The 27330-nt window shown below is 41.3% G+C and overlaps 1 protein-coding gene across 1 annotated transcript; it reads right to left on the bottom strand.

The window, feature by feature from the left end:
- Positions 1-280: 280 nt before the first annotated feature.
- On the bottom strand, positions 281-27284 carry LOC110983804 (iduronate 2-sulfatase-like). Its single transcript, XM_022243369.2, has 8 exons — positions 27140-27284; positions 24385-24521; positions 23646-23826; positions 19163-19251; positions 17469-17731; positions 16659-16842; positions 9602-9728; positions 281-8598 (listed from the first exon to the last, which is right to left on the bottom strand). Exons 1-8 carry the CDS (start codon positions 27204-27206, stop codon positions 7682-7684), a joined length of 1965 nt encoding a protein of 654 aa, XP_022099061.2. The 5' UTR covers positions 27207-27284; the 3' UTR covers positions 281-7681.
- Between the last annotated feature and the right edge of the window lie 46 nt (positions 27285-27330).

Below are 27330 nucleotides of genomic sequence, written 5' to 3'. Positions count from 1 at the left end.
AATCGATGCCACGAGTGACATTAAGTGTTCGCTGTTACTGGGAAAATTGTCCAATTCGTCGAAAAATTTGAAATGCGGTTACATTTCTGACCAAAAACGTTGGGTCAAGTTATTCAGCAAGAAACAACACCGTCTCAGCTTGCAGTATTCTGTGTTGTAGAGTGCATTTGCATTGTCTGGGAGATTAACCAATCTGAAATGGAACAGTGGATAATAGAAATATTCCACATTTTTGTATGTACAACAAAAGTCCAATTACGAATTGCAGTGAGCGAATCGATTTAAACGCAGCAGGATTTTAATGAGTGATTAATCTGAAAGAATCCAAACTTGAATTTTATTGTATATAAACTATCAATTATTCAAAAATATCTTAATAATTGCTTAAATCATTGGAAATCATTTATAATTACTATACATAAAACTAAACTGACACACGCGCATATTTTCCAGTACTATAATTTGAAATTTATCATTCCTTTTTCAATGTACTGTCAAAGAAGTAATAAAGCATTGAAAAATGACTATACATGTCAATGAAAATAGTTTGTCTGGTTTGGTTGAGGTAATCTTTTAGTACTATTCACCTCAAACACTTTGCAGAATAACTAATGGAACTCAAATTTCATTTCCGTCATTTTTGTACGAGACACAACACTTACAAACACCTAATCCTTTCTGTCCGACCAAACGCAAATTACGGAACACCAGTAAAAACCAAAGTGCATATGTACCTCGATCTGCGAGGTATTCCCACTGTACATTAGTTACATGAGTTTTACATCCCACGGCAATACCATCACAAGTGACCAATCAGACCACGAGATAAAGTGCCGCTGAACCCAATTCTGCTTCCTGATTGGGCAGGCAACTAATGCTGCAATTAACTCTCTTAAGAGAACACATACATTTGGAATTATGGTTCCATCGAACTTTCTGATTGGTCTATAGTGCTGATACATCATGTGAGATTGTAGTTCATACCTGAAACAACAAGTCGTCAGACAGCGGGCAACGCTTCACCTAAAGTAAATATACTTTTCATCCGCATAATTAACAGTTGTACACTTCCTAACTGATTCAGTATAATATTCATATTGCTGTACAATAATGCGTTACATCTGAGTACTGACAATTAGTTTATTTAATAAATTGTACAAGTTAATTAAATCTTTTTCTTTAATAGAAAATAAGCTGGTAATGTTAAATGGCATAGTTAATAATCAATGCCGCTTAAATAGTTCATTCTTGACACAAAGAGCGTACATTTCAAGCACTTTACCAAATTTATGTAACACAAAGTAAGGTACTTCTGTTTGTACACTAAAGAATACATTAATGGAAAAACTCCAGGCGAGAGAGAAAATAGACAAAGTTAATATCAACTTACAATCAATATACACAACGCAGACGTGCGACTTTCTCGCAGTGGAATGCATGAGCTAAAAATAATCTTGCAACTTGACAATGTCACAAACTTCCAAGAGCCTGCCAAAACCAAGATTTGGTGGGAACAGAGCCGTCTGCTCATCATACAATCGAGATCGAATAAGTGGTTGAAGCTCTACCAATCCGACCAGCTATTCTTCTCCTACTTGAGCAATAACATTAACCCTGTCAAAAAAGGTACTCTAATTTATCGGTGTGGTCATTACTTCAATAACAACTTTCATCAATCATACACAAGCTAACATGCAAACAGTACTTTTCATTCCATTTCAAGCAAACAACTTCAATTAACCATCGTTATTTCACCTGACGCTGTTCAAATACATGTTGAACTGCAATAAGCGCTACGCACGCAAGCAATGAGACCAGAGCTTGAACTAAGGACAATCACACCACACAAGGGCGAGCCAACAGCGAACCCTAATGTAACTATCTGAAACCAAAACGAACAAATGTGCGACACCAGCTCTTGGACTGGTGCATAAACAGACAACCAGCAATTTAAGGTTCAGATTTGCTAATGTTCGTGAACAAATTATACCCCAGAATAAAATGATAAAAAAATGGTGAGCAAGATAAAAAGAAAACGAGGACGGTGATTACTGAAAGGAAATCGGAACAGTAGCTAGCTCACTCAGTGAAATGTGTGTTTTTGAAAGGTCACGTTTGAATCCAGCTCCAACCTTTTTTTCTCTTTTTTTCAACTATAAGAAAAACGTAATTCTCAATAATGCAAATATAAAGGAACACAACTCTTTCCACTGAACTTGTAAGGTAAACATTTTACTATATTTGGCATCACAGTTTTGGGGAATTCTGCTTTATAGTAATGCCAATAGTTGGATATCTAAATTCATCACACAATCGGTTTTGTGCTTATTTGGCTATGAATGCTTTGAAAATTCTTCGCAGAAGTTTAAATCAGAATATACAATTTCTCTCTTAAAAAAAACCCAGAATTCATCCGTCAATGATTTAACACACTTGAAAGGTTCTGCATGTTAACGGTTCATGCAGATCACACACCTTACCTCTATGAAAAAAAATCATCAAAAATAAAAAGGTTGCTAATTATCAAATAAAATGGCTAAGTAATATTTAGTATCAAAAATAAACTGCTTTGTTTACAATGACTTTTCAAATAAACAACAAAATGTCGAGGGAATGAATCCAAATATTTGAACAGTAAGACAAACTTAGGAATAAACTGTCAGCAAAAAGCAAAATGAAAGCTTACCATGAACATGTACAAAAAATGAGAGATAACTTGTAAATGTGCAAAACAAATACCACTTCAATCGTAAGTTTAAAAATATTTGGCTGGAAAGTGTGACTTGAAAAATACACAAAAGCACAACGCATGAATTATCGAATGTTAGTTAGATACTAGAAAATTATTGTTACACTCACACACATCTGACACTCGTGAGACACCTTTTATTATGATGCTGTAAGTGGACAAGCATGAATCCATCCAGTACGGAAAAGTCAAAGGGCATCCAAGGTTATTTCAGAAGTGACCAAAATGGCATCAAATTACTTATTAACAAGGAGCAAAGTTTGATATTATGGTCAAAAATCTTGGAGGGATGTGATGTTTACTTTTTTGTTGGAGGGAGCACCATATCGAATAAATATTTGCAGAGGGATACTACCCACCACTTGCCTGGAAAAAGACAAATATTGTGATGAATTATTGTGGAAAATATTGATACAATATTGTCAGTGGATTGGTACTTATTCATAGGTGCATTTCTGTTGGTGACTTGCAGCTCTGATCAGATGCCAATTCCTACATGTGTCACATCTAAAGACAGACATTTTGAACGTTTTCGCAACTGTTCAGTTACCACAGCCTAATTGTGTCAGTGTCTGATCAGGTCAAAGTCTCCATGTCTCCCCCACTCACATCAGATAACGTGCATGTTGTTATTGCAAAGCATGAGTGGAATTTGTAAAACTCATGACCCCTAAAATAGTATGACCACCACGCTATACATGACAAAAAAATGTGACCAACAGCAACATCAATTAGCTTGATGACTTATAAGCACAAGTACAGCCTAAGGAAAGTCATAGAACAAACAAACAAAACACAAACAAACTGACAAACAAATCAACAAACAGCTACAAACAAAACCAGATAGATTTGGCCATGTAAGCAAAATCAACTAGCTTCTCACATCTGCTACTTCTTCCACTCCTATCCGCCAACTTCTTGTTTTATATATTTGTTGCTCCCTTTGGGGGGTAAACTTTTCTAAGTATTTTGTCCTTTTATTTCTTTTATTTCTTACAACCTGTCAAATGGGCGACCCCCCCAAAGTATATGCAAATCAGTCAAGAGAATCCAATCACTATGGCCTGAAAAATTACATCATCAAACAAAACAAAACAAAGATAAAAACTTGTTTTCACTGTGCCTAACATTTTAAGAAGCAACAAGAGAAATGAGACAGGTTCTTCATTGAAGACAAAAAAAACTTACGCACAATACAGACGATTTGCAATACAGTGTGCCACTAAGAGTCTGCCGCAGAAAGGCCACTGTTCAAGTTGACAGTCGACGTGCTGCCGTGATTGCACGCACTTTGGTACGTAATTTAAGGATACATGTATTTGATCGATTGAGTTGTTTCTTGCACAACACAAAAGTATTATTTTGACTACTCTCTAGTCCACTGTAACACCCATTTTGCAATAAGTGATTTCAAATTGTCAACCAAGGTAAACAAATATTTGGAAAAATTGAAGTTTCCTGCACGCAGTGCAGTTAGCGAATGAGACTTTGTTGACCATTTATCCCATAATGCATTACAAAAAAACCTTTCCATGACAACCTCTTGGTGGCGCACTGCATTATGAATCACCCATGAGAAACTACTTTAAGACACTGATCTTTGCTTGCTCTCTCCAGAGGACAAATTTCAGTGAATCAAGCTCAAGTAGCCACACAGCGATGATTGATTAGTTGGAGAGTATACACATACATTAAATGCATCTGTTAGTCTCACATGCCATGAACCACCTTCCTATGTACAATGTTGCAATGGGGCGGTGCAGTCATCAGGGAGTTTCGCAGAATGGTGGGTGGCAACCACATCGCGGTGATGAAAACAACTGCAATGAACGCGCAAGTACATACTGATCAAAGGAACGATTTTCTAATCCACTCCTCTGACTGGCTGGTGCACGCATACGTTGCAATGGTCACTGTTTTCATCGGTTACTACCCGCCACTTTGCAAGAGTCCCAGATGCCCGCGCAGCCCCATAAGCACGCAATAGTTGGATTTTGTTGATACATCAATTTACAATAAAATGGGAAAAAAAGTATATAACTTATAAAACATGATTGCATTTTTGAAAGCAGCTAATTCAGAGTCTGCTACTCTGCATGTATCAATGCACACACAATGATTATGACTTATTTTATTGTAGGTTGGAAGGCACATGTTGACTTGCAAATATTGTGATAACATGCCAGCCCAGTATTTCAATGTGGTGAGGTTGTCTGGGATAAAAACCACCTCATGTCATGCCAGCTCCAATACGTTCAGTGGATGCGAGCTGGCATATGGCCAAACCGATAGGGTACATGTAGATCTCTCACATGCGATTGATTATCCCAACTGAATTACAACATGTGCTGTTGGAACACCAAACTGACTAGTAAGAGAGATCAGATTCCAAGTCTGAATTTGGCAAACATGAGAGCATACACAGGCTGCGGAATGTTAGTTTAACTTACTTCACAAACAATGCAATATGCTAAACTAACACTAATTCTGCCAAGAGTCAATTTCGGCCCAGCTGCCGGCTCCAGAACTAACCGCATTTGGCCAAAACACTCGGTACAGATCTTGACAAAATAACAATTGCGAACTTAAATGGCTGTTGCATCACTAGGCATCCACTACGGCTGGTTCTTACTTGGTGTGAAAGTAAATTTGAGAAATCAAATGAAATATTTACATAGGAAACTCCCAAAAGTTGCACACATTTTATCTCAAGCGAAATTCGCGGCAAATGTTTCATGATGTCAAATCGCTTTGCTTTCACATTATTATTGACTGGCATTAAAGGATGTCTCTTTAAATTCTCCCTATTACTTGGCCAAGCTGGCACAGGCTGGCAACACATTGTGGGGAAGTTGTCATTTGTTAGGACATTGGGGCTGGAGTATGGGGACTTTGGTTGTGTTCCCACAACATTTTAGGTCTTTGCAATAATTATCCTGTAACGCAAATTTGGTCCACAACACTGCAGCACAAGACTTTGCATTTGTTCAGGTGCATGATGCAGTGTATGCACATTACTTTTTCCGCAGAATGTGCACAAACCCATGGCTTCTCTGTGGAAATGAACCACATGCTCTACCACGGTCATAATATTATGCAAGTTCATTGCCTGAGGTTACAGTCACGGAGAGTCTTTACTTCATCAACAGATTCTGTCTTTTGATTGGGCTGAGAGTGTGTTGCTGCACTCGAAAAAGGACTTCTGAAAAACTACTTTGCATGGCAACCATTCCCAACCAAAATACTTTCATTAGCAACAAGAACTCCACATCTACATGCATACATGTATGCATGAAGAGAAGTTGAAAAATGCATGAGTGTGCAGAACCCACAGGTGAAGTTTGTAAGGAATTTTTTTTAATATGACTTCTTTCTCTGATGGTACAGAAAAACTAGCCTTCCTCAGTGACCTTCTAAGCGTTGTGATTCCCTCAGCGTTGCTTCACAGTGGATCACCTAGGGAGACTAAGTTTACTTATACCATTCACAGCAGTCAATATTGGTGTGATAGGCCACTGCTGGAGTAAACGATTTTTTTTTTTACAAAGAAACGAGCATCTCACATCACACATTACCATGTGAGCCGTAAGGAACAGGACACTCATTCATTAATTCTTCGTTATTGCACTGCCATCATTCATTTCTGGGAAAGTGGGCAAGGAGACGGTAGCACTGTGGGCACAGGGTGGTTAAGGCAAAACTAACAGGTGGATGGGATCCCCTCTTATGATAGAGTGGCTGGACACATGTGGATTGGGTTTTCAGTCTCTACCTGATTCCGTGGGTTTTACCCAGAATATTCCTCTGGGGTTTTCCTCCAACCTCTGAAACTGTAACTGCTTCTCACTGTCTCCTCTCTACAGGTTTCTTCAGGCATGCGAGCTACAGTGCCTAGGGCACTTTTGAGGAATCCTTGGTGGCATTACCAGAAATATAATGATAATACTTCTGGCCTCGATTTCAAGTCAGTACGTACTGGACGGAAGCTACAAGTGCTATTGCATTCAGGGACACCATCAGGGTTTGCATTCCAATTGTGTACATGCATAGAAACAAGGTACGCTGATAGTAAGGCCAGTATAAATATTGAGTGGTAGGCCTGTCAAAAATACGAGGCTAAATTGCATACCTAAACATTAAATGATCGTTCAATAAAAAAAACAACCCCCCCCCCAAAAAAATGGACTTTGTCCCTTAGAATCACTGTATATACATGTACATGTATGAAAACATACCACATTTATATGTTTCTTAGGATCTCATTGCCTTGAAAACAAAGTGCACCTACCTGGCTTGCTGTCGCGGCCAAACTGACAACATTATTCCCAAGGAACATTAAGATTCATATCATGATGGGTGGCTGCACTATCCAGCCCGGGTCATTTTTCTTGGATTGCACTTTACAGCCATTACTTCAATTTTAAACTGGCACTGCAGAGAAGCCATTAAGCCCTTCTCTTGTGTCGCTAGCATGTCTGTTAGACCACTTGCATTATAAAAAAATCTTTTTTTAGTCGATTATCTCCAATTAAATTTTGAAAGAAAAGAAAAATTAAAATCTCCTCTATGCCTTCAACTTGGTTGGCATTATTGTATTTTGCGTCTGAGATCATCTCCTCTCTCTAAAACACTGATATCAGAACAAAACCCTGCTTCTTTAGCTAATCCAAAATGAAGTACTCTACTCAGTCTTTTCCCTAAATATACGACCCATCTCCTGTAGGTTATGTGATCCGATGAAAGGTTAAATAATTCAGGCAACACTGAGCTCGTCAGACTAACATAATTTGTTATCGCAACACTCATCTAGAATTACCACCAACATACGACAACAGATACTGAATTGCATTGTGGAACACTAGAAGGGTAAAAAAGTAGCTTACAGTTTATAGTACGGTAACATTTCAGTTGCTAGGAATATGCCATACTGTATTAAACTTGCAACACTGGACTTTGATAGAAGAAATGACAAGCCATCTTGACCACTTGGAATACAGCCACTGCCCTGGCGAAAGCATTGCCGCTGATTGAAGATGCACTGTTACTGGTCAGCCAGCTGGCTGAGCTGGTTTGCGCTGTCGTGGTCGGCTCGCTGTCCTGAAGGACTGGCAGGGCATGCCTCCAGCCCAGCCGGAGCTGGTGGGACAGTGCTTTGACAAGCTGGATGTTGTCGGGGCTCTCAGCCACATTGACATTCTCCTCGGGGTCTGACCCGTAGCGGTAGAGCTCCCTGGCCAGCAGGCCTGACCAGTCCACTTGATAGTTGGTGTTGTTGAAGGGCAGCCACTCGGCGTAGCGGTGCTGCTTCGTCCGCATGGAGTAGCCCATGATCTTGATGCGGGCCAGCGAAGGCGTGTTGGTCTTGTGGGAAGGAAAGAACGTCGGGCGTGGGTACTGGCTGAAAGCGGCACTCTTCCAGTGCTTGATTTTTGGCTCGCTGGGACGACCAATGGCTTGGTGGATTAAAGGCACTGCACTGACACCCTCTGTACAAAAGGTGACATTTGTGGGGGAAGCAGGGCAGAGAGGGGGGACCAGTAACCCGGCCAGCTCGGCCAATGTTGGGAAAACGTCGACTAGCTCCACCAGGGCGTCACTGACAAACCCTGGGGAGTGTCGGCGAGGGGTGGACTCACCTGTCAAGTAGTTGGGAGTCGCGTCAGCTCTTGCCTGGTTACTGCGGTGGTGGGACTGGGCCGTGGTGAAGGCACTGACAAGGGGAAACTTGCGATGGTGTAACGACCCAGTCACGTCAGTGACCCCTGGCACGTGGAACATGAGTGGGACCCGAGTTGCTGAGGCAAAGTTGCTATATTTAGACCATTCCTCGTGCTCCCCCAACTGCCATCCTGCAAAGCAAGATGGTTGACGACTACAATAAATATCTACGATGACATGATGCTGATTAATCAGAGAATCAATAATACATGCATAACACCGATTGATCAAAATTCAACACTACGCTGATTGATCCAACAATCAATAATATTACACTGACTGATCCAACAGTCAGTACAAAAACAGCAATTTAACAATAAATTCTATTGTACTGATTGATCAAACCATCAATGCTATGACATCGATTGACTCAACAATCAATACTATGACGCTGATAACACAACATTCAATTCTATGACACCAACTGTTCTAACAATCATTACCATGAACCGGGTTGCTCCAATAATCAATACCAAAACAGTTATGGATTTCGAAGGTCCTGGAAAGGTCAGGGTTCAGCCTACTCAACCCCTAAAATTCAAATGCCCAGAACCAATCAACTACATGTATAACTACACATGTGAAAAAGAGAAAATAAAATTAGGGTTTTCATTTCATATTTCCGGACTTGGATGAGAGATTTTGTTGTCATTCTGTAAACATTTCATTACACCCATTTTTACTACACTTAAGAGGTCTCATATGGGTGAAACATCTTGAAAAATTGTAAATACACTCAAAAGAACCTCTCAAACAAAGCAGGAGGTGTTTGAGGATTTTGTAGGATGAACAAAGGAACAGCCTAGCCACTTTTACTATTCAACGAGCCTGATGTCCTTTGAAGGTTTAAATACATATACAAAGAAAGTGCCATTGGAGGAATGTGAAGGAAAACGACAATTAAACTTCAACTACGGTAAAAAAAAAAACCATCAACAACATGAAACATTGCCTTATTTCTCAGATTCAGTTCTCATTTAAACTGTACAAATTAAGTTAGAAACACATAATCCATTTTAGTTTATAGCTGAATTCCAAATACATAGCAGAATTCCAAATACATGGCAGACTGTTGGAGAACAGTTGGAGACTTGTTGGGGAGGGATAAGCATAAGATTTCTATAACTTACGCACCATGGTCTCCAAGCAAAGCAATGATGGTATTATCTGCCAGACCCTCCTCTTCTAACGTGGACAGGACTCTGCCTACTTGGTAGTCGATGTAGGAGGTAGTGGCAAAGTAGGCTTGCCTCATCAGCAGCTAAAATGACAACAAGGACACAAAATCTGCTTAGCCACAACAAAGGTTTGCTGAACTACATGTATAAGAGGGTCTAATTTTGTGGAGTTGAAAGCTAGAGAAATTACTGAGCAAAAAAAATAATTTCCTAAGCAGTTCACAGGTTACCAGCCAAAATCTTGTGTAATATATAGCGTCCAACTGATTTTTTGGAATATAAGCAATTTTATCTGGTATTTGTGAACTGAAGTACAGAATTTGCTTATGTTGTAATCTCCAGGCCTGATTTCCAAAGAGCTGGGTCAAATATATAAATGTGGTGTTTGAGTACTTCTGTACATGTAGAGTCCATGTGTTCTGTTTGAAGTATAAGGACAAGTACTTTACTAGTACCTCCTTTGAATAAATAAGCCCAAAGAGTCCTGCTAAGGTTGATCTTATACCAAAGATGTTTTGTGGTCAGTAGCCTGGGCACGTATGGCCTTTAGCAGTGCATTCAAGGCTACACAAGATCAAATCGGTCAATCTACACATGTGCTCTTTATAAACTAACTAGATTACAGAGTAATTATTATTGTAGGTTGTACTGCTTGTGATGGCTTCATGTGCGAAGAGAACTGATCTGCTAAAAACTCGTTACTTTTTGTAGACAAGATTACTGAGTTTAAGTGAACAAAACCTGAGCTCTAGTGAAGAGCTCTGAAGTGAAATGTTCCCGACATATAAACATTGTGATATTTGAGATTTATTTTCAAGTGGCAACTGAAGAGATCCTGATTAGGCAGTATGCTTCTATGGAAACATCTAATTCAGATCCAGTTGCAAAGAGCATTAGAAATTATTACAAACAGGGTCCACAGGGAGTAAAATGCAACCCTAAGTCTGATGGTGTCACATCCAAAATTAGGAGATTCAAGGAATAGGAGCCAAGTCTTTAAAAATTTCTGGATATCTACACATGTAAATGTAAAGCTCTCCATCTTCCAGATTGCAGAGATAACTGTACAACAATTTATCACAGAGATAGCTATAAAACAGAATGCGATTTTGTCCATTTAAACTAAGATTGTCACAAAAATGAGGTTCTGGAAAGATTAGTTCAGCTTTTGTTCTCATAAAAGGGATATTGTGATCTTTAAAAGTTACTTGGGACACCTCCAACAATTACCAAAATTGCATGGAGAGAAACAGACAAATGAAGAGAGGAAATATAAGCATGAAAAATGGCTCACACACAACAACCCCAAAAGGAACCTGAGAGCATGCCACCTACTTCATATCAAACAGGCTTTTCATCATCACCAAGGAATGAGACGGAGAGCGGTAATATCGAATTTAAGCCCCAGCATTGTGTGAAAACAAAAACGAATAAACACAACTCCTCTACCAGGACTAGCCCAAGTTTGTGACTGGTATGGACTCAGTAACAGAGCAGGAGCAGCTCCTACAACCTTACTGCAACACTCATTGATTTCAACATTGTGTCTAAAGATGGCAAGAATTGATCACCACAAGCCAGCAAGGGAAAATTCTGATTGGACGGAAAAACTCTGTTATTTTTACTTTGAAAGAAAAAGAGACGCAACTCTCTCTCCAAATAAGGTTGGTGACAAAGTCTGCCAAATCAAGGTCAGTCATAGAAGACCACTGTGATTGTTGCAGAGCAAGTTGAATATCACTTGCAGCATGTTACCCCGAAGTCAGAACATGGAGTAAATATTGCAAAGGCAATCTACAAATTTTTACTTTCAAATATAACTAGAGCAAATTACTGGTTGTTGGGAGGATATGGCCTTAATGTCATTGTTTGATGGCAGGCAGGTGGTCTCTATCACCTTGAAATGTTCCTAGGAAGACCACTGCAAAGGCAGACATGCATATTACACGGCAATAAACTACCAATACTCTTTACCCTCTCTGATGGTCATACTGCAGGCCGGCGGTCATACTGCAGGCCGGCGGTCATACTGCAGGCCGGCGGTCATACTACAGGCCGGCGGTCATACTGCAGGCCGGCAGTCATACTACAGGCCGGCAGTCATACTGTAGGCCGGCGGTCATACTGCAGGCCGGCGGTCATACAACAGGCCGGCGGTCATACTACAGGCCGGCAGTCATACTGCAGGCCGGCGGTCATACTGCAGGCCGGCGGTCATACTGCAGGCCGGTGGTCATACTGCAGGCCGGCAGTCATACTACAGGCCGGCAGTCATACTACAGGCCGGCGGTCATACTGCAGGCCGGCGGTCATACTGCAGGCCGGTGGTCATACTGCAGGCCGGCGGTCATACTGCAGGCCGGCGGTCATACTGCAGGCCGGTGGTCATACTGCAGGCCGGCAGTCATACTACAGGCCGGCAGTCATACTGCAGGCCGGCGGTCATACTGCAGGCCGGCGGTCATACTACAGGCCGGCGGTCATACTACAGGCCGGCGGTCATACTACAGGCCGGCAGTCATACTGCAGGCCGGACATCATTCAGTGGACAATTAGGAAAAACATTATTGAAGGAGCAGTTCTGAGTCATCCAGACAGGACGTGGGAGCCTTATGAGCACTGATTTTGGTTACTTTATTTTTTTAAAAAAAGAGAAAAACTAGAGAAAACTTCAAGGAAAAAAGAAACCAGAGATGAAACCTTTAAAAATAACTTGGTTCGCCATAACTCGGCACTTTTGGGGAGAAATTTCAATCCATTTTTCGGTTGGGCAAAGTTCTTTGGGGATTTTTTTTTCAATATGGTAGTTTTCAATATTGCCCAAACATCATTCTAGCCTATTCTGAACTTAAAATGCAAACTGTTTTGAAATTCACTGCCCCCTACTGCATGCTGGACACTGAAGACCTAAGGGCAGATCCAGGGGAGATGGGAACAACGGGGAAAGAAAATATTTCAGAAAAATTATGCCAGGAAGGCAATTTTTTGTCCATTTTCTTTCTCTTCCTTTCAAAAGCTTGTAAAAACAACAAATTCAGCCTAAGCTACATGTACCATAAAAGGTTACATACAAACATTTCCAAAATCCCCCCCCCAAAAAAGCCCATTTCGCCCCAACCTCTGAAAATTTGGTTCTGTTTTGTGTACACCCTCCAACATCCTTCGATCACATATTTGGCTGGATCACTCCAATATATCAAATACGAGCAAACCAGAATGCAAGTGAGGTGTGCTGGCCTAACTGGATGTTGTTTGCCGTTAATGAACATCATTTAGATATATTTGGGGCTCCACTTCCTTCATTCTTTGGCTTTCTGGGGTTTCAGAGATTATATAATAGCCATGACTGAGGAAATTAAGCACTACAAAATTGTCGGCTTCGGCAGACTGGTAAGTCTTCTGCACTGAAAATCTGTCCATCAGTTTGTTTGGGGGATTTGTAAAAGCTTTTCTGGCTTTTTGAGACAGATGATTATCTGTGAATATCAAAGCAGTTGTTTTTCTGTTTTTGATCCATCACACGAACATGTTGAACACTGTCACTCGTGTCTACTCCACTGACTTTGATGAGTTCTGTCCCTACAGAAATTTTAGTATGTCGCTGGAGTTTGTCACGCACCCACGGCTAAATAAATGCAGCCTCCCTCTTCAAATGTTTGCTACCTGAGAAGACAAACTCTCTGACACATGCATGTTTAAGGAGACAGGGGGTATTCAGCATACAGGCAGAAATCCTAGGCTATTTGGCTTCCAGATCAGGCAAATAAAACTCTGCATGTCCTTCCTGTTTGTGTAGACTACTTCAAGTTTGCTCACACATTATGAAAGCACCTCAAACCTATCAAGCGGCGAAATTCAGACATGAGAGAATCAACAGAAAATTCGGACAAATATTTGTATTTTGCACTAATGCATTAGTCTGCAGACAGACGGAATCTTCAGACGTTTACCTTTCAGATGAGTAGACTCAAGGTATTAGAAATAAAATAAGTGACGTGTTTGCTGTCTTACACTCAAATGTATAGAAGTGTGATGTTGCCATGGACCCTGGGTGTAGCTACTCCCCTTTATGGTAAAAATATCAAAGATCACTTTGAGTAAAGGACACTTCAGTGCGACTTCAGCGATGCTGCCATGCTTAAGCTATGACTCTTTAGGTGCGTGGATATTTGCTTGAACATAGGTCATACACCCTGTGGGTGTACACAAGGCTCAGCATTGCTGGGGAGCGTGGCCTAGTGGTTTGGGGGGTTAATAATTCCCAATAATAGGGTTGGGGATTTTAAAGCCAGAAACAGGGTACAGCCAGTGACCTTGGCCAAGTCACTTTACTCCAAACTTGTCTCTCTCTCTCCACCCAGAAGTATCACTGGGTGCCTGTAAGGACAGCGAGTATTGTTGTAGTTGATTAGTAAGGTAGTGCTGTGTGGAGCTGTATACTCTTCGGGGATCTGAGATGGGTTTTTAGGAATGTTTCCAGGACCTGCGACCAGGGATAACAATGATGATGCCCAACATCTGAAGTGCCACTACTGGCGGATACCGTAACGGTGACGCATGTTTACTACAATATCTTTATTATCATCTGCAACTTAATTTTCTTCTTGACTTATTACCTGCTACGACTGAGGGAGCTGTGACTAAACAAAAGCACCAAAATATTTTTAAAACAATCAGTTTCTTATCGGACACGTACGACTATAGAACAGGTTGTTCCATGTTGCTAGCGAGAATTTCTTCTTCCTAAATGGTGTGCCTTCTAGTCTCAGGCCACATCCAAATCTGTTGTCTAGAGCTACAGTACATGTACGTCTGGGCCTCTGCTCCATTGGAAATATGTGGGGATGTGCTGACAACAGACATAGTAACCGTAGCTCTGGAAGCCCCTTCAGACACTGGATCACTAAGCCACATAGCACTATCCACAAGTCCTTCAATGAATTGGCATCGTGCCACTTCGGAAAATACCAACGCTGTTAGGCAATGAAGAATGCTGCCATATACAAGCTGTATGCTGGTGATCCTAAGCACTTGAGCTATGAGCCACTGGACTTAAAAACAGGTACTTGTGAAGCAATCAATCGTTCTCTGAAAGATTTCATAAGTGGGTCATTAAGTACAATGTGTCCAAGTGCCCTTTGGGCATAACACAAAGACTGTTCTGTGTATCAACTTCAAGAACAACAAATAATTACTTGACACTCAGCGAAAAGCCGTCAGATTGTCATTTGAAAAGCAACATACCAGAAAACAATATGAAAGATATGTTTGCTATTTGACTTTATCTTTATGACTTCAAATATGTTACAAGTACATGTATCTCTACATTTATATGTATATAATCTGGAATTTTTATCATAAAGCTGGTTCTAAAAAGGCACTTCTGAAGACCCAAATCTCATTGTAACTTCTGATGTTTTGTTACAATGCATTCTACACACTGTAAGCTCTTTAGGCCCTTTTCAGAGTTTTCAACTGTACACATAGGTTAATTTGTGTTGAAAAAACTCTGAAAGACCCAGGTATAAATTTGAGACCATCTCACAGTTGATGAGGATGTTGAGGAACTTCAACTGAATCTTACATGCTGTTTGGTTGCTTGTCAGTTGGAGCTGAAGGCTAAACACATGCCAGCCTGCGTGCATGGAGCACGGCAGTAGAAAAGTATACACTTTGGGCTGACCTGTCGTAAAATAATGGTAGCTGCATGAGAATGGCAGGTTTGACTCTCACAAAATTGGTGTTCAAAATGATCACAAACAGCTCCTGAAGACACTCATGAGGGCTTAACTCGTAAAAAAATGCAGGTATCAGGAAAAGTGTCGGGGGGAGGGGAGATTCCTCAAGCTCTTACAGGGATTAGTTGCCTCAAATGTGAAATGGAGTTTTGAGTTGACGCTCAGTGGTCTCAGACAATGACAGTTCTTTGGAGTCTGGGAATGACATTGACAAATAGAAGCCAGATGCCCGATGAAGCCAAGGTCAGATGCTGACGTTTCCAGAACCAAGACAAAGACAGAGTTCCCACAGACATCTGAAAATAAAATTCCTTGACTTTCTAGGACTTTCAAGGAGCTGAGGACTACACTATGACAAGCTCCAAGACATTTAAGCATATCAAAGAAAAATGTTTAGTATTAAGAACTAAAAGGCTGCCGCTGTCACAACAATAGACTGGAAAGGATATAGCCTGTAACTTTATCATTCCCTTATCATATCAAAAGTAGCTCATCATAAATAATCCTTGCATAATCTTGATTTCAATGACTTTTCCCATGAATGTTTTTCTCCTAACAACAAAGATCCAATTTTCCTCTAGTTTTCCATGACTTTTCCTTAACTTTCCATAGAGCTACCGTTTCCAGAACCAAGACAGAGAACATCAATTTTTGGCAACAAAGGGGAGGAGGTGTGTTCCAAATTGTAGATTTGTCCCTGTCTTGGACTTTTAGGCTTCAAGTGCATGAATTTTGCTCCAAGTTGAGACCCTTAACCCTAACTTTCCCAAAGATCCCCTAATCCTCCATGCATATAAAAGTAGACGATTTCAGAAGGATACACCGATCCAAGGTTTTGGGCTTGGACCTTGTGTTGTTTGCACACATTTGGACCTAGATCATGCTGGAAATCTTTCAAACTGCTCCATGACTTCATTCATAGTATTTAAATAAACTGTCTGGAATTGCCAGAAGACTGCGAAGGACTGAGGCAGTGGTTACCCCCCCCACCGAACACATTAAAAAAATACATGTAACAGGGGACTCTAGAGGAACACCGGCTACTGACAATTCTTACATGGAAGCAGTTGGAGGATTTTGCAGGATTGAGGTTGCATCCTTGGTGAAAGGAGTTAGGATAAATGAAGCTCAATGCAGCCTCCTTTGTCTGTGATATAAGCCTGTATTTGTGTAACATGAGGCCAAGTTTTGAAGCTTGACATGAAGAGGTACAATGTAGACGACACACAGATGCAAGTTTGAGTCTGGTTCCCCTGCCCTACAACACTGACTTACATGATACTCCTTGGGCATGGGCTCAAAATAGTTAGGTAACTTCTTTGAGAGTGGAATGTCCTCGCCGCGTCGGACGTCCTTCCAGTGTTCCCAGGCCACAGGGGGAAGGTTGACCGTGTGGAAAGCATTCTTGGCTATCTGCATGCTTTCCACAGGGTACAAGTCTTTGTACTCCTGAGGGTACCTGCACAGTCAATGAGATTTTGGGATACTGTAACTCAAGCTAAATTGTGCTTGCTTGAAGAGAAATCATATTGGAATCAAAGTCTTTGCACTTGACTGGGTTTCAGCTAACTTGTCTGCTTGTCTCACATCTTTAGCAGGTGGCCACCGCGAAGGAAGCACATATTCAGATATTAAGAGTTTAGGGGGCTGGTACATAGCCATGTTCTTGGAGTTGGGGTGGAAAAAGAAGAAAGACAATACAATTTGGAAAAACCTTACACAATACAAAAAGCAAAAAGGCAAGAGATAAAATACTCAAATGCTAACCAAATCAGGTAGAAGCTGACTATAAAAGCAAATATGTCTAAACCGGATTTGGCCCCAGAACACAGTGGTACGGGGTGCTTCATCCTCTCCACAGTTTACATACCACTCTAGTCACTTCTTTATCTCACCTTAAAGGAAGTCAGTTTGTAGTATTAAACCTACATGTACAGCCAGCAAGAGGGGTGGGTTGGACCTGGTGACATGCGTCTAAGTTGGATTTGAACCCAGTCCACAGAGACACACGGTGCTCCACCCAGCCACCTCCACACACATTCAAACGGATCACCCACCACCACTTCGACTGCCGGTGCGACTCACCTGAAAGGCAGGTGGGGTTTGTAGTATCCGACAGCCAGGAAGAAAGGCAGGTGGGGCTTGGTGAGTTCCTCGGGCAGCGGAGTGTTGTTCTTCCTCTTCTTTTTATTTCCGCTCTTCTTGCCACGGGTCTGGGAAAGACTTTGTAAGATGGAGATGGCGTAGTCAGAGGTCTCGATGTCGGGTAGCGTCCCCTCTGGCATGTGGGTGACGTTGACAGGGCACATGGTGTAGGAGTAGAGGGCACCGTCTGCTCCTGGGCACAGCTGTGTATGGATGTGAGAAAATACAGGTACGGCCAAATGAAAAGAGTAGCTTTGGGGTTACCCAAACTAACCCAGAAATGAATATTTTTATTAAAAAATGAAAAAACCCAGAAACTTAAACATATGGTGCAAACCCCACAGCCTAAACTTTGGTCTTTTCCTTTTTTTTTTTTAAAAAAAGCTGGTTGGCTCAAACAAGCAGCTTCCCCTTGTGCATCTCTACTAACAACCACCTGCTTTCAAAAATCGGACATTCAACTAGTCAGCAAGAGAAAACACAGTAAGGACACATATGCCCTTTAAAAATGTACAGTCTGGGCTCTTGGGGGTTTGGCACCTCGAAAAATAGATTTCCAAACTGAACTGATGATTTTCTAGGACTACATTTGTTCTGACCTTTCTAGTGAGACATCACTCAAAACTTGAACACCAATAAGTAATCAAATAATTGGTTTCAATGTTTGAACTGTCCTGTTCCTAATGCAAATTAGAAGCCAGGTGGGAACTACGTTCGCATGCAGTTTTGCGACTGCACTTTATGAATAATAATCTAAACACAATACTCGGCCATGTGTGTACGCTATATACATGCCAAAAGTGACAGTGCATGGCTCGGATTGGACAAGTCGAAAAATGCTTGATGAAAAAAGAACATACTACTCGGCCATGTCACTAGAATACTACCAGGCCATGTCACTAGAATACTACCCGGCCATGTCACTAGAATACTACCCGGCCATGTCACTAGAACACTACCCGGCCATGTCACTAGAACACTACCCGGCCATGTCACTAGAATAGAACAGATACAGAGACCTCACTGTTGAGCACTTTACCACTAAGGCCTGCAATTATGAACAAGCAACTTTGTTTGGTACAGAACATTATATTCCTTCAACCTTAATTGGAAAAGAAAATCAGTAAACTGGTGAGAATCTGTGAATGTGATGCTGAGAGTCAACCCTCAACACTGGACATCACAAGTCATCAGGCTTTTTCTGTCATGTCAAGCTCAAGTAACAACTTTGACGGGCAACTTTGAAAGCAGCTCTGACACTGCACTCTGGCCACTTCAGACTGGAGGACGTGCAAACACAATCTGGTGAGTGGTGACCTACATACAGGGGAATGGCTGTAGGGGTTAAAACAGTGCAGTGTGGTTTCAGGGAGGAATGCTAATATGACACACATGTAAGTAACCTTAAACTGTACTTCCAGGCAACAGCGTAATCCTGTCAGAGGGCTGCTTTTGAAAATGAATATTTGAAGGCTACAGAGCCCACTAATTCAGAAAGCTTCTTTGGTATGCTGTAAAAGTGGTTGCAAATGCCAGGTAAGCTCCAATAAAGCACAGCCTGGTACATTAATTTTTTAGTTCTCTCAAACATTGTGGAACAAATCCTCTGGGAGTTTTTGAATTCCAGCCCTTACCTTGATCCCCTTCTCTCTCTTTGACGTGGGCCGATGAACTGGAATCGACCAGCTCAGTGGGTAGTCATCCGTGAAGTTGGAACAGGCTCCTGTTTTTTTTCCCAACAAAACACAAGGGAACAAACATCCTGGTAAACAAGCTGTCCAGTGAGCAGTCGAGCAGAAACAAGCCCCATGATAAATGGCCTTCTCTTCCTACTTCATATATATCATAAAGGTGAGCTTTGGAATATTCAGCATACAATGGATGGGTTCCACCACGTGGTTCAGTGCACTGTGCGACTGGGAGACTGCACTTTTACCATTCTTTCTGAACTTCAACCAATTCCCAGGAAAATGTACCACACACTAAATCCAAAATAGATGAGCACAAAATATGACATGGAAATATGTGTCACATGAAAATGAAAGAAATTGCCAATTTTACATTTTGTGCTCGTCAAGCCTCATACAGCTACATGTAAATTATCTGTCATACGGTCAGGAAACTTATGCACAATTTCACATTTTAATTTTGCATATGACTTATTCAGACCTAGCCCTCGGTAGTCAACATTCCCATTAGTCAAAAAGTAGACTAAGTTTTGATGTGTCTGATTGTGAAGCATCCAAATTTAGTTTCCAGAAATATACAAGAAATGGAGAGGCAAAGATAGGAAATGACTGGCCAGATGAAACGTCCCGCAGTGCAAGTAAAGCATGAAAACTGATTAAATTGCTGTCCAAAATTTCAGGGCTGGTCAACTTCATCCCAGCAGATGCAGAATTTTAATGCTGTCAGGCTGAGGACGATGCTTGCATTATCCAAACAAGGAGATGAGTGCCCTGACAATAGCTTCAATGAAATGAGGACAGCTCTCCTCAACAAGATTGCAGACGACAGACGCTGTCTCCACTGATGAATTGAGGGTTTTCGCGGGGGGGGGAAGGGGAGAGGAGGGAAAGAAGACCCAAAAGCAATTTTAATCAAATGAGGCCCTAGTAGCTGAATAGGGCCTTATTGACCGTTTGTCCTTGGTAAAAAATTAATGTGTTATGGAAGGGCCTGCTGGAAATTAAGCCAGGTGGGAGATAATAGCGAGTACTATTCTTGCCAAGGGCAGATTCAGAACCAACTTTTGATGGAGACATAAATTGGGGGCAGTGCTAAAAATTGAGAAGTTTTTACGTAGACTTTTATGGCCTGAGGAGTGCGTCTCCAGGTGGGTACCTGTAATTATATACATAATCCTCCTAAAACAGCTTGATCTTGTTATTCTTTAAAAACAGAAAATTTGGGTGGGTGCAAGGGGGGGCAATGACCCCCACTGACCTCTCTCATGAATCCTCCAATGAGTAACGCCGAGCCTTTCAATCTCAATATGCAAGGACAGTACCAAAAACCTCACACACATATTTACATGTACATGTACTGTGAATGAAATACCTCAGCACCCGAAGATTGAAAATCTTTGCGATGAAATGCTCTTGAAATTGTTTTCAAAGTTGTATTTTTCAAAGTGCATTCACCCTTCAAGATTTTTTTGTAACTGATTTGATAGAATGACAGGAAAATGACAATGATATAGCATTCATAGAGAAAACCTCCCATAATATTGACAAAAGCTTATAACTTTTTATGTAGCATTACAACACAACATCTGCATTTGCATGATTTTTTTTCCAAAAGTTAATAGAGGGATTTCACATTGCATATCCGCATCGAAAACGAGGCTAGTGTACATGTATATCTCACTGTGCCGTTGAGGATGTGCGTGTGAAGCTGACACATACAGCCTCATTTTCAAATGCGGAAATGTGCAGTTCGTTACTAAACGTGTTGTATTGGGATCCCTCAATGAGCCTCTTTTATAATTCCTAATTTCTGCTGATTTTAACCTATCAACAATTTTTTTCCATGGCATGCCAGGCCGATCAGTTGTCTTAAAATCTCACCGAGTAAATCACATTATACATGTACATGTATGTGGGCACATGAACGGCTTAAAGCAAAACTTAATCTGGCTTAGCAATCCTCATGCAATGTACAAGTACATATCCGGATGCATACTTACAAAACGATTTACAAGGTACACGGAAATGTACATCACTACATGTACATGTACAAGTACCTCCCAAGTGTGCCAATATCACACGTACTGTACAAGTTGTAACACCCAGCTGTGGTAATGAAAGTCTGTATTCAGGCGCTCACATTCCACCCGAAGTACAAATGTACATGCACGTACGGTAGATCTTTTACATGCAAAATCAGCTGACTGTCTCATTCTTGGTACTTGCATGTGTAGTACACATACATGTATGTACAAATGCTATACGCATTGATGACACTGATGTTTCTGTAGGCTACATGGCAAACGACAATACTTCACGACATGAACTCACATGCTTCCGCATGCCTGGTGTTCTGATTGTCCACAATTTTTGATGAAAAATTTATTTAATCCTACATTTTGAAACAACAAAAAAATTTTTAAAAATCAACAATGTCACTTGAATTCAAAAAGCGATTAAAGCAGGTGACCCAAACTGATCACAGGAGAAGTCAGCCTGCAAATGTTACAAAATTGATTTCTTGTTCACGGTAAGACCCTCACTCAAAGCACGCCCAATCATGCCAATGCAAGTAAGATACGTGTTTGCTGCAGGGTAAGATACACGTACATATTACTTTTCGCACTCAGGATCTGTGCCCCATCTACAGATATTATTTGGCCTTGGTGCCTTACCTACTAGCTGTGGCAACCTCTATAATTTTACTTCATGCAAGGTCGAGGGTGACGTTGCTCTATAAATTATCAAATTCAAGGCCTGTCTTTCCTAATGCGAGTACTGTACATGTACATGTGCTTGCATGGTCTCTGTCAGACAGTCTAAGGCATGGGTGTGCTCATAGTAAACAGTACATTAACCTCAAAAGGGCTGTGGGGGATGTAATCTCCCCCCCACTACATTTTGTCCAACATTGCCTTTGTGCATTTGTTTGGGAGCTTAGCCTTTAGGATTTTTTAGGGTAACTTTTTTGGGTCATTCTGACACCATTTGGTGAATACAGAATACACCATTCTTGCGTGGCGTGCATTTTTCCCGAGACAGGTCAGCCAAAAATGTACATGTATATCATTTCCTCTGTGGTGCTCAATGTATGCAGGCTGGCACACATGTACATGTAGCCTTGAAATTCACATGACTCAAACAACAAAACCATATGTCCAATTGAGTTCAAACTTCACAGTTGTAACACTGAGTGCCTTTACATGCACACCAGTACCAAGTTTCCAAAACAAATTGAGCATGGCACAGCTACATCACATAATGCAGGGTGCACAATAAATACATGTAGTAGCATTATACATGTACATGTACATGTATTCGTTTTCATGACTTAGTTAGTGCAAGGTTTCGTGAGCCACTCCAAGGGAGGAACGCGGGATGGGGGAGATGACTGAGTTTATAGCAACCCTTGGTAGCCTCTAACTATATTCCAACTCTGTTCCTTGTCAAATCAGTCCAAGGGGGAGAGAAGCCTTTTGAGACACTTTGCTACTTTGGGGAAATGTTCCATGACTTAGAGAGCTATCACAATATTTTCCGCAGTGAACAAGAAAATCAGGAAATCTCAAAGTTTTCCAGAGGATTCTCATCATCTCATCGTCTTGTGACAAAAAAGATCACCAGAGTTTCTGAGCAAAGAGTTTAGTGTCCTGATGTCATTTTGGTTACGGCTAAATCTACGGCTTATCAAGTCAGTCAAGTAAATAATAAATCTAACATTAAGTTTGCAGTGTCAGAAATGACTTGAAACTGGGGTAAAGGGAGATTTATTGATCAATGAGAACAGTTCCAAATTCACATCAATCTCAAGGAGCCCCTCTAGTGACACACTAAAGACCTGCACGAGTTGCTTGTTCCCAAGTGGTGATTTGAGGGTATTGACAAACTTGCTGTCATTGCGTAGCATGAAAACAAACAGCACACACCTTTGGTTGTGGATGGAAGACATCCACAGGGTACCATCAATTAATTATAAATCTGTTCAATGTTTGTGTTGACCTTTTTGCAACATCCCCTTAAAATCACCAATAGATCTGAAACGAAACCAGTTGACTTTCACTGGCAACAAGCGCACATGGCCAACGTGTTCTTGTGTGTCATTTCCCTGTTTTGCAACATCCCCTAAAAATCACCAACAGACCCGAGAAAAAAAGTTGACTTTCATTGGCAACAACATGGCCAACGTGTTCACGAGTGTCATTTCCCAGTCTTGCAACTTCGACAATGATTACATCCCGGAAAAAGGCTTTTAAAAGAAAATGTGACAAACACTGTGTCCCCACTTTGTCCATTTTTCCATAAACTGAACCATCCTAATTCCAATAGACTAAACCTATCATGTAGCCAAACCAAACTTTTCTGCTGGCCAATTAATCCACTGATTCAACAGGGTGGAATGTTCAATTTTCATCAGACCGTGTCTCCGTACCTTTGTGAAAGACTTTGCCCGTCGACACTGTGAAGTACCCGTTCTCCTTGAAGTGCTGGGGCAGCGTTGTGAAATTGCCGGCCGAGTCTCGCCAGTAGCTGGACCTGAAGTCCCACAGGAGGGTGGAGTCTGGCCTGCGACTGGTCAAGAATGAGATTCTGCTGGGGGCACACAGGGCTTGCTGTTCAAACAAAAGTGACCAAGCAAGCAGCTAAATTTCACTCGTTTTTTTCAGGCCCTGTCGGAATAACTTGGCTGAGGCTTGCAATTACACACAAATCTGAGGATAACGGCTGCAGCCGCAACAATAGACTCGTTTGCAATTTCCAGCCGCGTGTCAAGCAAACTTTAAATTACAGCTACATGTAAACATTGGGTAAGAAATGATAAGTCAAAATACATTGTTCATTATACCAAATTGAAAAAAAAAACCAGACGACTGTAAAGAAATAAGGACGTGGACGGGGAAAAACTTTATTGTTTTGCTCAGCTTAATATTACAGAGACAATAATGGCATGTACTCATCCAATATTCAGCACTCAATGCACACTGTTCGTTTGCATTCATGAGGCCTACGCGTGCCAAGTGCTCTTTTTCTCAGATTTTTCAAGTGGACCAGAATCAACCGAACACAGTTCCCCTACAGAATCCATTTTACATACTGAACACATTCAGCTCCAGACTGAGGCTTTCGTACTGCAATCAAACAAGGGCACTGTACTCGGCCCTGCACTGTACCTGGGCATGGGCGTCGGTGAACCGAATGGATCGAGCTGCCAGCTGGTCCATGTTGGGAGTGAGGACGTGCTCCCCATAGCTGCCCAGGGCTGGCCGGAAGTCGTCGACGATCAGGAAAAGCACATTGGGTTTGGAGTCTGTCAAAAAATACAGGTACAATTTACTGGTGTGCTTTCAGTGGAGAAAAGTCTCGCAACTGGTCAAAATTTTGTCAAACAAACTGGTTGGATTTTGCATGGTTAGGGCCGCTTGGAGGACACAATGGAAGATGACACCAACAAAATGCATCTACTACTGTTTTAAGTTCAGTCTCTGTTGCTCCTTGACTGACAAGGCAGCAGCACAGTAAGATGACATGTGGGTGACTTACAAATTAGCCTCAACCTTCCTCAATCATCCAAATTCCTCTGAGCAGTTTATGGAGGATTTTGCAGGATTGAGGCTGATTGACACAAAAGTGTTAATCAGTTGGCCATGCATAAACTCATGTCTAGATTAGATATGAAGTCATCTGCACTGCTCCATGATATCATTCAACATCCTCAACACTGTTTTAGTTTAGGAGAGGTTTTTGGCATCTGGTTGTATCCAGTTTTTTGCTGAAAGCATTTGAAGGATTTTGAAGGACTAAGGATGCATCCTAGTTAAAGAACAAAGGGGATTAGGGTTAGGCCTAAAATTAACTGTTGTTAGAATTTATGGCTCTGAAAGTATCTAATAAATATTTCAGAAAACAACAAAATTCTTTAAACGATGGATTTGCGCCAGGGAGATGTAAATTAATTTTGGATTTTTGCCCTGCCCAATGTGTATTTTAACACTGTATACTCAGTGTATGCCTCCAAAGGCTTGTGGAAAAACCCACAAGCGTACTCGGGTGGGACTTGAATCCAAGACCTCCTGCTTACTAGTGAGTCAAATTGGCAAGGTAGTTCTTTCCTCGCCTTCCACCTCTGTGGTCCCCGGTTCGATTCCCGGCCCGGTCCACATGCGGATTGGGTTTTCAGTCCCTACCTGACTCCGTGGGTTTTACCCAGAATATTCCTTTGGGGTTTTCCTCCCACCTCTAAAACAGTAACTGCTTCTTACTGTCTCCCCTTTACTGATGTTGGTGAATATGGGTCATTTGGCAGCTGCCCAAGGCGCCCTTGTATACCATCAACTCAACCATGTTTAAATGTATTCATTGTTCCACGCTTAATGTCTTCATTGTACAGTGCATTGGAACATACATGTACAGTGTACATGTATCTGTATGAAATTTGCGCTTTATAAATGAATAAATTATCATTATTAGTGCCAACGTCTTAATCACTTGACAACCGAGCTTGCCGGTGTCAGCTGGCTGGTTCGAATCAGATGTTGCAGCGGGTACCATGATCAACTATTTCAGGGATTTGTGGGTCTTTTCACATTATTATCCTTGCGGGCTGCAAATTCGATAATTGATCATGTGCCCCGAAGGACGAAGCACGGACGGCAAGCCACTTGCATATCACATCATGACGACAGTGCAGTACATGTACATGTATGTTTTATTTCTCAACATAAACATCAAAACAACATAACCAGTTCATTAAAAACTAAAGAGTTTCTTGAATACCTGCAAATGAAAAGTTTTTAAAAGTGCCGACAGTTCCTTGGATATCCAGCCCGTTAGCTCAAGGATAGTGTCCATGACATGGATGTCACGCGGCCATATGGCCGCCTATAGCATCTTCATCAACCCCTTACTCTATAGTCAACGAAATAAAACTGCTCATATTCTTTGCTGAAAAGACAAGACTTTTACTGATGGGATTCAACTATTTTTGACTGTATTTGAAAGGGCAGGATGTACTATCCCCTGCTATGTCTGATACATGTATTTCAATCTGAAGGGAAATTACAGTCTAGTGGCCCGGTTAAAATAGGCCATGGACAGACCTGTGAAACTTTTCTCCAGTGGCACGAAAAAATACTTCAAACATATGTTGTTGGGGTTAAAGGTTACATCAACCATATTAGGAAGTTTCATTGACTTGTGGGAGGGGGTGAAAGTTGTGTCCATATCAATTAAAAAACGGGGGGTTGTCAGGCAACACTCCAATGAGGGGGATTCTTAAGTTTGCCTCTTCATGACCGGTACTCACTCCACACGTGGAGGGAACTTCAAGGAAAGATTAAATCACCTTGCAAAGATGCTTTTTAAAAAATAAATCCCCAGAACATCAATAAAATAAATACTTCACACACAGGCAAAAATTATCGAAATTTGTTTATTTACACCATATTGCAGCTTCCCCAACAGACAGTCCATTCCATATCAAAGGATCAATGTACATGTACATGCACAGCAGATGGAATGGCTATGTGCTTTGCTATGCCTACTATAGGCCAAGCCTATGTATGCAAACATCAGTCACGTCACGTCAGTAAGTCATTATGCATGTTATGAGAGTGAGGATGATTTTGTAAGATTGTTTTGTTAGGCTAGGCCCCACTTGGTTTATGAAAAGGGGACGATAATTAAATCTTTCCAGACATATAAAATCATGTGAGTGTACCATGGCCTTGGGTCTTCAAATGTAACTCAGTGGAAATTGTGATTTTCGTAGGTAGGCTACATGCAGAAAGTCTACACACGAGAAAAAAACACTATTCACGAAATTGGTTGAACGCAGTGAACACAGTGGATACTCGGAGTTACTGTCGAGCGGTCAAACCTACTTGACGGCGTTATCAAAACAGTTGGCAAGAAAGAGAGGGCCCCTACCGTATTCAGTTACTTGAGACGCAGCTGAAAGACTGATAAGGAATGTTACAAGTAGGATATTTCTCATGTTTTCCCACCCAGTGTTGACCTGTCAAAATCGGAGTACGCATCATGACCTTCTTTCTATCTAACGGATGAATCAGCGTAGCGCGAACGTTGAGGGCGACATGAGGTTTTACAGCGCCGTGATT

The sequence above is a fragment of the Acanthaster planci genome, linkage group LG02, assembly GCF_054643075.1.
Source record: "Acanthaster planci isolate LZ-2023a linkage group LG02, COTS_SCS, whole genome shotgun sequence".
In the NCBI taxonomy this organism is placed as follows: domain Eukaryota; kingdom Metazoa; phylum Echinodermata; class Asteroidea; order Valvatida; family Acanthasteridae; genus Acanthaster; species Acanthaster planci.
This window is presented reverse-complemented; position numbering and strand designations above follow the sequence as displayed.

What these genes read in the sequence shown, in the direction of transcription:
- LOC110983804 (XM_022243369.2), bottom strand. Translation starts at nt 27,206, where the DNA reads ATGAGAAATATCCTACTTGTAACATTCCTTATCAGTCTTTCAGCTGCG. An exon ending in GTCTCAAGTAACTGAATACG is followed by an intron (nt 24,522 to 27,139) that starts GTAGGGGCCCTC and finishes ATTTTTTGACAG; the next exon opens with ACTCCAAACCCAATGTGCTT. An exon ending in CCATGCCCAAGGAGTATCAT is followed by an intron (nt 9,729 to 16,658) that starts GTAAGTCAGTGT and finishes TTGTCATTTTAG; the next exon opens with CTGCTGATGAGGCAAGCCTA.